This window comes from Polypterus senegalus, chromosome 6 (genome assembly GCF_016835505.1).
Source record: "Polypterus senegalus isolate Bchr_013 chromosome 6, ASM1683550v1, whole genome shotgun sequence".
In the NCBI taxonomy this organism is placed as follows: Eukaryota; Metazoa; Chordata; class Cladistia; order Polypteriformes; family Polypteridae; genus Polypterus; species Polypterus senegalus.
In genome coordinates, this window is record NC_053159.1 from 137,567,805 (window position 1) to 137,580,118 (window position 12,314).

Genomic DNA, 12,314 nt, shown 5'->3' on the forward strand with positions numbered 1-12,314 from the left:
ACAGTATCTCCAATTTATCAGCTGTAGCTTGCATCTCCTTCAGAGTTCTCAGATTATTCTTGGTGGCCTCACTCACTAGTCGTTGTCTTGAACAATTGTGGATGGCCTGCACCAGGCATATTTACAACTGTTTCATATTCATTGCATTTTTTTAATTATCGATTTAACTGAAATATTTAGTGATTTGGATATTTTGTTGTCTACAGCCACTGAATTGTACTTTCCAATCACCTTTTGATTGAGTTTCTTGGAGTGTTAGTTTGTCTTCATTGTGTGTTAGTCCACCATACTGACTCACCACAAACTGGCCCTTCAGGTAATTTATACTTCATTATATATCATTATATAATTCAATATTTTATAATAAATAATATATAATTAATAATATGTATTATATATGTGTAATATACATTATATATTCATTTATACTTCATCATTATATAATTTATACTTCATTTATATGTGCTTTGAGCGGATGGAAAGAGTACTTTGAAAGGCTGATGAATGGTGTAGAGATAGTGAATCAGGGAGTGCAACAGATTAGCAAGGAGGAAGTAAGGACAGCTTTGAGGATGAAGAATGGAAAGACTGTTGGTACAGATTACCTACCTGTGGAAGCATGGAGCTGTTTAGGTGAGATGGCAGTGGAGTTTTTAACCTCATTGTTTAATGCACTCTTGTAAAATGAAAGGATGCCTGAGGTGTAAAGAAGTGTACTGGTACCGATCTTTAAGAATTAGGGGAATGTGCACAGCTGTAGTAACTACAGAGGCATACAATTGATGAGCCTTAGCATGAAGTTGTGGGAAAGAGTAATGGAAGCTAGGTTAAGAAGGGAGGTGATGATTAGTGAGCAGCAGTATGGTTTCATGCCAAGAAAGAGCACCACAGATGCGATGTTTGCTCTTAGGGTGTTGATGGAGAAGTATAGCGAAGGGCAGGAGGATTTGCATTGCGTCTTTGTGGACTCAGAAACCATATGACAGGGTGACTCGAGAGGAGTTGTGGTATTGTATGAGGAAGTTGGGAGTGGCAGAGAAGTATGTAAGAGTTGTACAGGATATGTACGAGGGAAGTGTGACAGTGGTGAGGTCTGCAGCAGTGGTGACGGATGCATTCAAGGTAGAGGTGGGATTACTATAGGGATCGGCTCTGAGTCTTTTTCTTGCAATGGTGATGGACAGGTTGTAAAATAAGATTAGACAAGAGTCCCTGTGGACTATATTTGTAGATGACATTGTGATCTGTAGCAAATGCAGGGAGCTGGTCAAGGAGACCCTGGAGAGGTGGAGCCATGCTCTAGAGAGGAGTGAAGGTCAGCAGGAACAAGACAGAATACATGTGTGTAAATGAGAGGGAGGTCAGAGGAATGGTGAGGATGCAGGGAGTAGGGTTGACAGTGGAGGAGGAGTTTCAATACTTCGAATAAACAATATAGAGTAACAGGGAGTGTGGGAGAGAGGTGAAAAAGAGAGTGCAGGCACAGTGGAGTGGCTGGCGAAGAGTGTCAGGATTGATTTGTGACAGACTGGTACCATCAACGGTGAAAGGGAAGGTCTACAGGACAGTAGTGAGATCAGCTATCTTATATGAGTTGGAGATGGCGGCACTGACCAAAAAACATGAGACAGAACTGGAGGTAGCAGAGTTAAAGATGTTAAGATTTGCATTGGGTGTGACAAGGATGTACAGGATTACAAATGAGGACATTAGAGGGTCAGCTCAGGTTGGATGGTTGGGAGACAAAGTCAGAGAGGCGAGATTGCGTTGGTTTGAATATGTGCAGAGGAGAGATACTGAATATATTGGGAGAAAGTCAGATAAAAGGAAGGCCTAAGAGAAGGTTTATGGATGTGGTGGGTGTAACAGAGGCAGAGGATAGGAAGGTATGGAAAAAGATGATCCACTGTGGCAACCCCTAATGGGAGCAGCCAGAAAAAGAAGCAGAAGAAGGTAATTTATACTTCGGTCATCTGACAGTAGTGAAAGGGGTTTCAGTTGATCTCCATTGAACTAATTCTGTGCCTTCTTTTGTTTTTTTTGTTTTTTTACCGTGTCCTGTTCGGCTGTGAAGCAATCAGAATTGATGTCTGAATGCTGGCGATTAGCCTTACAGTTTTTCTCTCAGGTGGAGCGTTACAGCTTCTGCTGACGTCACGCCTGATACCAAAACTTTATTAGAAATATTTTCAGATGTTTTTAAGATTCGAACCGGACACGGAGACAAAAGTGAAAGAAAAAGAAGAAAGAAAAGGAGGAGATGGAGGTAAAGGGGGAAGGGGGGGTTTTTGTATAGAATAAACAATAAATGAACCAGAATCCGCTTCTAGACCTGCAGAAAGGGGGAGGGTAAAAAAACCACAAGACAAAAACATTGCTGCATCAGCTACATAAACATATATAAAAGTAAAAATGTTTGGTGACAATCACACAGTAATTATTACTAAGGCATTTAGGGCCAACCACAGCCTTAGGTCATGTGCTGAAGATGTCCAAGTCATATTTATGAAAGCACCAAGTGAGCACCTATGTGCGTACGCACGCTTGTATGTGTAGGGTTTCTCTATAGGAGCGTCCAATAGTGAGTGTGAAGGGCCACAGACCTGCCCCCAAAAACGTGCGGAAGATGGAGGGAGTTCCAAGCCCAGAGATCCAGAGGTTACCCCAGAGCGCCTGTGCCTTCTATAACTAGTTGGCTGCACCACTGATGCTTTAGGTGTGTCATATTAAAAGGGCATAAATACTTAATATGATCAAAAATTGTGTTTTTTATTTCTAATTCATTTTGACATTAAACAGCCTTTTTCTGTGAATCAGTGTGAAAATAAAAATACAATTTAAAGCTAATGTGATTCAAAATAGTGTAACAATAAAATGTGAAAGTTTAAAAGGAGGTGAAAACGTTTTATAGTCACTCCGACATAAAATTCTCAAGCCATCTTAATAGTTTTCAGAGCGTATCCCGGCAGCACTGGGCATAAGGTCATTGCTGGGTCCTGTTTGCTTTATTTATTCAGACTATAGGCAGTTTAGGTGGCTTGGAAGTGACACACAGTGTTTTAGAGCTGGGAAATGAACCTGTAAACTTGTAGTTTAAACATCAATGTAACATAGTATAAAAATATATGGTGTCATTGAACACATCTGTATGTAGAATATGTTACCTTTTTTTTAATCAAACATGTTGTTCATCAATACTTGTCAACATTAAGCCGTATGCAGTAAGCTCAGTAAAAGCTGATGGAGTTGCCTGGCAGGACTGCAAACAAACAAAATCCTCTTGCATGGCAACACAAATGTCATTATGCTTTTTTTGTATTGACATCCTATTAACTAAAGAAAAAAATGTGCTAGCAGAGGTTTTATGAAGGTAATCATCTACTTGAGTTACAGTGTAATTTAAGGTTAACATTTCAGTAAAGTGGAATCCCAATCTGCAGCTACTCCCCCAGTCATGGTCAGACTACTTAATCAATGTTTTCCATAACTTTAGCTTCTAAATTCAATTCATGCATTTAATTTTCTGACTTTTGTGTAAGAGATGCATGTTGATGTTGACTATTTAATGCTCCTGTTTTAAGCCATACTTCAGTTTTGATTGGATTAGCAGACACATTCTTCTTAAAGATCTAAGAGAAAGGCTAAGCTTCTCCACCTAAGAGCCAGAGCCGCCTTTCTCTGAACTCTGTTATGACGCACTCTACCAAAGAACCAATGTGCTGCGTAGTGTAGTATTGATCACTTGGTAATTGCTGTTTACACAGTTGTTAATCAGTTCATTGTTGTTGATCTCTTACCTTTGAACACATGACACTTTCCATGACTAAGTCATCTTTTGACATGGATGAAATCAAGCTGTTCACTAAACACCGTGGTTTAAAATGAAGCTGGTCGTGGGGCGATTCTTCATCTGTGGAGATATAGTAAGAGGGTTTTAGTGGGGGCACCCTAACCATCCTGCCTCACCAGAGGGTCACACCCCAGAGGATCATGATACCACAAAGGCTGGGGGAACACTGAACTACAATTAGCCATAGGTCCTCCATAACCATCAGTACTGTAAATAATGGCATTTTTACATCTCTTGGGTGGGATTCTAGTGTCAATGAAAGCTATTTCAGCCAACGCAAGCCTGTTTGGCCCGAGGATTTAACCACACAATATTTCAAAATGCTATTAAAAAATTTTATGTTATTGAATAATACATGTAATTACTTTAAATTATTTCTGTTATTTTTGAATTTGACTCATTATTACAGTATATATTTAATAAGTAAAATGTGGTATGTGGCTTTAAACTACTGCACCTATCAGACTGAAAGCACCTGTACCAAACTTATAATATATGTATATTTGTTTTAGTATGAGTTGACCAATTAGCAGTTTTTTTTATCCTCTTACATCTTGTGTACATAATTGTCTATGTAATAAATAAGGTCATGTTTTGATGACATAATACTGAAGCACAACTAGAAACCAATGATTTCATATCCAGTTGAAAGGATTGGATTGGAGCTGAAGCTGCTTAATCCAAGGCCGTTCTCTTAATCGTTCTCGATTATCCCGAAGACTAGTGAGGTTTTCTACTGCCTAGTATCATAAATACAGCACGTCTCATCTGGTCAAATGTTCGCTTGTTGGATGTTAAACTGGATTCTGCCTGCGCTAGAATGAGCTAGAAATATGGGAGCAGTCATCAGGCTTATTATGAGCCATGGAAATGAGGTAAGAAGTAGTACTGCTGAGCTTTTTGTTAGCCTTTTTGGGCATTTTTGTTAGGTCACTCTAGCTGATAATACTCTTTTGGGGTGCAGTGTCTCAGATAGACTTGCATGTTCTCATGCGTTAATGATTTCTGGCTGCCTCTTCATTTCACTTCTGTGGCTTATCCTCCTGTCTTTCAGCCTGTGCCCTTTTCCTTTTATCCGTGTAACATAAGGCAAATGAATGCACATCCACTGACTAAGTAAGACAGGTTGCCAACCTTTCAAAAGATGTGAATTGTTATGGCAGAGAATTGTCGTCAGTGTTGCCATGACAAGTGTACTGTGTGTTTTATGCCTCTTCCTCCCCTTTAATGTCTCATGTTTATACTATAAATACACTTAAAACATTTTACTCTCAAATGTAAAAAATTCATGACGTAACGGGTAAGATCACTAACTTTATTGAACTAGTCTTATAGACTACAATCGACGTGGTCAATCAGTAGTAAATTTCCAGATAGTTCAGCATTCCTCACAAGCTAGTTGAAGCATCTGGTCTTTAAAACATTATAGTTATTCATCATATCCTGGGCATATCTCCAACTATAACTTCAAATGTACATGTAGGATGACTTTGAGATGGATCTTGTCACAGCCTCCTCAGGACTGCACCCTTTTGTCTAGCTGGAGAGCAAAGTAGTTCACAGGTCACAGACTTCTCTGCAAAGGTAGCTACTGCCACTTAAAACAAATGCTCACTGCATGCATACAAAGAGTTTCATAATCTCCAGGTTTCTGAACATCATTTTAAGTGAATGTGCTTGAGGCCAGTTCTGCTTCACATACACACACTCTTTAGAAATTCTGGTGGCAGGAATTGAATGTTGTTTGGTGCAGGGGCAAACGTCACTGGCCTGTCATCGGTTACATGTGAAATTGTACTGGAAATAGCCCCCTTTTGTGTTAAAACCTATCTTCATTTAATACCACTTGTCACATTTTCACTCAGACTGTTGAAAAGTGCAGACTGCAGTCCTTACCACATATTTGAAGTTTTACTGTATGTGGAATAGAAAATGGATTGTATAGGTTAAACGAATGTGAAGTATGATAATCCTGGGTATGTAAATACGGTTTTCTGAAATTCATCCATTTTTGAATTGTGCTTAGTCTCGTACAGGTACGTAGTTGATTGCAGTCCACTCCTGAAGCGTCGGACACAAGACAATATAAGCCAATTCATCCTAAGACTGATACTGGGTTATTTTACAAGGCTGATAATTAACCTAAAACACATGTCTGCAAGGTAACTAGAGTACTGTGAGAAAGCCTTCATGAGTATGGGGGACAATGTGCACACTCCGCACACAAAGTGTAAGAGCTGGGATTTGGTCTCTGTGATGAAGTGCAGTGCGAACTACTGCATCAGAAGGCTGCCCTTTCCACAACTGTAAAGAGCACATCTGGTTCTTTAACATGTGTTAAAAGAAATGAAAGTAGTTAACACGTCTGAAAAGCGCCACAGTGTGTGCTTGCAGTACCTTGGGAAAGAAGAGATGATGACAGTTCCTCAGTGAGGTGCTCTCTTGTTGTGCTTTTAATCTGTTCCACATACTCCAGAACTGAGAGACCCATGGAATCGCACATCTTTACGTCCCTGTTAAAGAAACAGCAAGGTAACAAAAATCATCCATTTTTCATTTAAAGTTGGTGGTTACAAGACTTGAACGGATAATCCTGGTACTTTTCAGGATGTACATATCTTCAAACGATGGGGCAGTTTGGTAGTTACAAATGCTGAGGTGCCAATGTTTTGACTAAAATGAAGAGAAAGTGAATGAGACAGTAAAAGAGAAAATCAGCAATTTCGGAAAGATTAAGGGTCTTCTGCAGGATGCCCGAATAAAATATGTAACCACACCCTGCTGATGCCATTTGTCCTTCTGCGAGGTGAAAAACGCACGCCTCTGCGTCTCCCCGGGACCATCCATTACTTTTGCCCTATTTCTGTGGCCTAAAAGAGTCAATTTCACAGCTGGAACACTGGCTGGAATTATTTCAGCGCTGACCTTGTGTGGATTTACAAGTGATAGAGACTTGATGTTACACAACAGCGGGTGTACACGAACGATAAAGTGATGTTGATTAGTTTCTGGTTTTGTTATTTTGTGGATATGCAGTGTTCATTTATACTTGTGTGGTCTGTGTTTACCAGGAAACAAACGTAGATTCAAAAATCTCAGCCTATGACTTCTTAAAATATAGTTTCAAGATCATGACGGTGGTCTGTTTCAGTCGCTCATAAGATTCAGCCATGTATGTATTTCTCCTTATTTTTATAATTTCAAAATTTACTGTTCACTCCAGAGGATGAAAATTGGCAGCATTTATGGTTAAGTTCTAAAAAAATCTGGAAGTTATTCTTAGTGTTTCATTTTTATTACCTCCACAATGCTGTATTTTTAAAATAGATGGGTATATGGATTGATGTGATATCACTGTCCTGAAAGGTGTCTTAGAGAGGTCTCAACAGGAAGAAGTCTCAGTGTTTGTGCCTACTATGGATTGTTTTGGTTAATATGAGGGAGAAAATCACATCTCTGTCATTTCTCTGACATGACCAAAATATCAAGAACAGCATATCCCTGCATTACAGGAACATAAGATGCTGAAGTTTATTCAGAGATCAAATGGAGCAAAGACCTGATCTAACCCTGGATGGATCCAATATAAAGCAAATTTACACCAAGTGAGAATTACATCCTCGTCCATGGAGATGTAAGACAGAGATGCTGTTTACTGTGCCACCATGCAGCTACTGAGAAAAGGTATATTGAAAAGGAAATACTGATGTTATAAAATTGAAGACGTGTTTAGCAAGAGGAGAATATCTGGACTTTAGAGTGTAAAAGGGTTAGCTTCAGCATTCACATCGTCGTGTAATTTAAGAGGCAAGTAGTGCTGATGGATACCCTGGGGTGTCTGATTGCAACGTTCTACCCGAGTAGGAAAGGATTGAAAAGGATTTTGGAGGAAATAGGAAGGCCATGCAGACTCGCCAACTGAACGGCCTCTAGTGACAAATGAAACAAACACTGTCACACCATGAAGAATTAGATAAATGGTCATGTCACCTATATGCGATATGTCTAAATAAAATTTAATTGCCGTCCACTATTATTTATTCAGGGCTGTACTGAAATTGGAACAAAAGTATTACTGCTATGGTCTTGAGACCTGGCGTTTAATAAAATAACTTGCCAACTGTTCGGCTTAGAAGTGGATGTGAGCTTATTAATGAAATGTTGTACTTTGGCAAAAACACAGCAGATTTGTAATAATAATTGCTCGAGTGTTGAGGCATTGGATCAAGGTTCTAATTTAAGACAAAGGTTGTTCCTATGCTAGATCGTTTTATGACTATTTTGTTTGATGTTTTAGTCCAAGTCTTGTCACTGTAAATGTGGAGCTTTTAGTATCTGTGGGGATTTTCCTACAGACGCTTGAATTCCTTCCCTCATCCCAAAGATAATGCAGGTTATGTTGATTGTCAGATGTTAAATACTTCTGTATTAATGTATCTGGTACGTTCACGAATGTGCCTCATGGTGAATTGACTCTTGCATGGTACCTGATGCAGCTGGGACACATCCTAGCCACTATACCATGTATTGAATTAGCATGTTAAGAAAATGAAAAAATCAATGATGTTGTGATTGTGTTTTCTATGACAGACAAATTCATATGTTGCATACTGTTTTCTCCAAGTTTCATAGGCAGGGGGAAAATTCACTACCTTCATTTTTCAAACTGAAAAGAAAAGTTTATTATTATTCTGATTTGTCAGTTTTGTTGATATCCATAAACCGTTTGGTTTATTAATATTGCCATCATGACCCTGAGATTGTTATACTCGTGTAAGGATTCTTCTTCTTCTTCTTTTTATTAGCATAGCACTAACAAAGTACTCACGCGTGGTTGTTGAGCAGCATCTTGATGACATCCACTGGTTTGTATTCTGTGAGCATCATTTCTTCCAATTTCTCAAACAGATCGACATCTCTCACTGCCAGCATTAAAGCTGTCAACCCAGCCTGGTTCCTTGCATGCACATCTACAAAGGTTTTCTCTTCCTGAAATGCCAAATGGTTTCTTTCATTAATTCAGTTGATGTAAACAAAGTACTCTGAATAACTGTACAAGTTTGCTTCCATCATTTCACCATCAGGGAGAGGGGGTGATTACACCTGGAAGCAGTAGGTGCAAAGAAGGAACTAAACGTAGGTAGGACATCGGCCCATAACAGGTCACCCACACTCCTCCACACTCAATTATAGCCGGACAGTTTACACTTATAAATACAAGTACTGCTTATCTTTAGGAAGACAAAGAAAACCCTTATAAACATGGGGATGTGAAGTTTAAGCATTAATGACTTCTTTTTATGTGATATTAAGCTTTTAAAGTTTTCATATCAAGTAAATTACAGATTAATAGAAACATGAACATTACGGTATATTAATGGATTTAGTGTTAATCATTTTTTCAGCTTACCGTCTGCTTCTGCCACGATTTGAGTTTCAGAATGAAAGAATTGGTTTCGGCAGATAGATTATCCGCACACAAGGTTTGTAATCCAGACCTGTATTAAAGTAAGTGTTGAAAGCTCAGCCTCCGGGGCACAGATTGTTCCTGCTTGTGACAATTACGTATTAAGGATGTGCACTAATTCATGAAACATACGCAAAATATCTTAAGGACATGAGAAGCACTGGGGCCCATGAGAAAATGGCGACTTGAGACCAAAAGACCAGCACAGAAGGAGCTATGGTGAGGGGAACTCTACTTGTTTAATTACTCCCATTAATTACTAAAGTAATTCAGGAGTGTGCTGAGTTTGTGTGTTCTGCAAATCTGTTGCCTTAGTAAATGGAGACACCAAGCTGAGGAACGAAAATAATTTGTTTTATGTCTGCCTTGGGACAGCTCCTCTCTGGATAGTGACCCACTCTGATTAAACATGCAAGGAAGTGGATGGCTTGACAGTAAGATATGCTTTGTTAATGGTTTTAAAATGGCTGAATCATTAAAAAAAAATAATTTATAATAATTTTTTGTGAAGTCCATTTTAGTAGGTGTGTTATTTTTCACCACCAAAAATAGTGGCCATTTAAAAAAGGCTTTGAATCAATAGCTATATAAGCAGTTTCTTAAGTTTGGAAACATAAGTTAGTCTATTCCATCTCTTCGTTTTTTATCCTACTTACTGTATGTATTCCAGGGTTGTGGAGAGTTGGTGGCTATCCTGTCACTGTTTGGGACAGTGAGGGTACCAATCCTGACGGGCACTTCAGCCCATTGCAGAGCACAGTCACTTGTCACATCTTAGGTGTGAACACTTAGCCTAACACTAACATCTTCTCTGTGCCACCAGGGCAGTACGTTATAATTCATTTTTTATTTAGCCAATGCCTTTGTCCAAAGCAAAGCAAGTTATAAATATGAGAATTATTAGAAGGTGCAAGCATCAAAATTGGCAGAGAACAAGATTTTAAAATCGAGAAAGAGGGAATAGTAGTACTATTACATAATTAAACCTGCAACCAGACTAAGACAGTAAAAATCAATATCCTAAATTCTTGGTCCATACAACAGCAGTTATCCTGTAGAAGAAGCACCAAGCAGTTACAAAATATTCACTGAAAAAGTGAGTTTTCAAATGATGCCTAAACATGACTAATTGGGTGCAGTTCAAAAGGGCAAAGGGAGATCATTTCACAAGTTTGGTGCAAGAATGGAGAAGCATTGTCCAGTCTTGAAGTTCCTGGCAAGAGTAGGGTCATATGGACAGCGCAAAGATGTTGATATGAGAAACATTAAGGAAACCATAGGTCAACACAAGACTTTTAAACTAGATCTTTGCAGCATCAGGAAGCCAGGGAAGAGACCAAAGAAGAGGAGTCGTAGGAGTGAAATGAAGAACAGAGAACACCAGTTGAGTAGTTGGAGAGATCAGATAGCAGTTGAAGGAAGCCCCATCAGTTGGAGGAGTAGCCAACTAAGAGAGAGCCAGGGCCTGAACAAGGACTTGTACTCGGTGACACAGAAAAACGGGAACTTTTGAAATGTGTAGTGGCAGCCATGTACAGTTGGCAGCACTGCGGAACAGGGACCTTGAGCTGTAAACAATCACGCCATTTAGTAATCATGGATCAGTGGAACGGTCAACAGCGTGCTTTCGCCATAAAAATGTTTTACAAAAACAATGATAGTTTGGAAGGTGACATTTCCTGTCCCTCAAGATCACCGGATTTGTCCATTCGTGATTTTTTCTTGTGGGGCTACCTTAAGAGTCGGGTCTACACGACTCGGCCAAGGACACTGAATGAATTTAAACAAAGAATTCAAGACGAAATTCGTGGTATCCCAGCTGAGATGTTGCAGCGATCAATGGGGAACCTCAGCAGCAGATTGGAAGAATGCATACGTACAGGAGGACGCCATCTACAGGACGTAATTTTCAGACATTGATAATTTGGATTACTGTCTCTTAAAAGGCAAGTTGTAGTGGTTCAATTGCTGTCAACAAACTTTTTTTGTTGGATTTCTTCTATTTTTATTGGGTTTTTCAAAAGTTCCCGTTTTTCTGTGTCACCCTGTATTTCATAATTACTGAGAAAAGCTTCGATCCTCTGAATCTTGCGAAGAAAGACCACGCCTTGATTGGGTCATTGAAAAGAGGAGTGCTTAGAGACAAATCTGAGGAAGGAAAATTAGTAGGAAGGTATAGGATGTCTGACTTAAGGTTAAGTTTAAGGTGAAGAGGAATCGTCCATGATGAGATGGCAGAGAGACAACTGGAGATGCGAGTTGGAACTTGTGAGTTGTAAGAAGGAAATGAAAGGAAGATCGGCACATCATTAGCATGAAGCTGGTAGGAGAAGCCATAAGAAAAGATAACATTGTCTAAGAAGTGAATGTAGAGAGAAAAGAGAAGTGGACCCTTCAGACACACCTGTGGAGTTTTAATCCAAACTGAAATGTAATTTGTTTTTCTGTTTGAGGTTCATTTTGAAATATCGTACACTGTTATTTGAGTTAAGTTAGAATGCTTAGCTGAGATTAGTTGGAGAAAACAAAATCTGTGGTCACCCCCAGAGCGATGTATAAGAAACCGTGTCACTTTGGAGCTATTAACTCCGTGCATTTGTGTCTGTTCATTATCAAATGCTTACTTTATAACCAATATTTACAAATCAAATAAAGTAAATGAGCAAAAACTAAAGCAAATGAATTGACAGATGAATGAGTTTATAAATATAACAGCGTAAATATAGCAGTGCATGTACTGAATGTCTCAGAAAGTGACACCCACATTGCAGGTTATTTCTGAATTTACAGGTTTTATGGATAAGACAGAAAATAGATGAGGTTTAATTAAGTGTATGTTTAAATTAACACTACCAATTATCCTCTTTTAAAAATGTATTGGTATAAAAAAAAAAAAAAAAAACTGCTACAGTAATACTCGGGGAGCAAGCTTACGGGACACAAACTAACCTTTGCATTAGTTTTAAATTTCAGAAATTACAGTATTCAAGTAACAAG

At 38.9% G+C, this 12,314-nt stretch overlaps 1 protein-coding gene across 2 annotated transcripts in view; it reads right to left on the reverse strand.

The window, feature by feature from the left end:
- Window positions 1–12,314, reverse strand: part of map3k19 (mitogen-activated protein kinase kinase kinase 19) — a 99,588-nt gene that overhangs the window by 60,392 nt on the left and 26,882 nt on the right. The window contains exons 4-6 of one of the 2 annotated variants that reach the window (XM_039757311.1): window positions 8,679–8,839; window positions 6,248–6,363; window positions 3,798–3,910 (exon numbers count right to left, since the gene is read on the reverse strand). In XM_039757311.1, the coding sequence (XP_039613245.1) occupies window positions 3,798–3,910; window positions 6,248–6,363; window positions 8,679–8,839 (390 nt within the window). The remainder of the gene's footprint in view (window positions 1–3,797; window positions 3,911–6,247; window positions 6,364–8,678; window positions 8,840–12,314) is intronic. The other variant, XM_039757312.1, reaches the window with a different exon arrangement.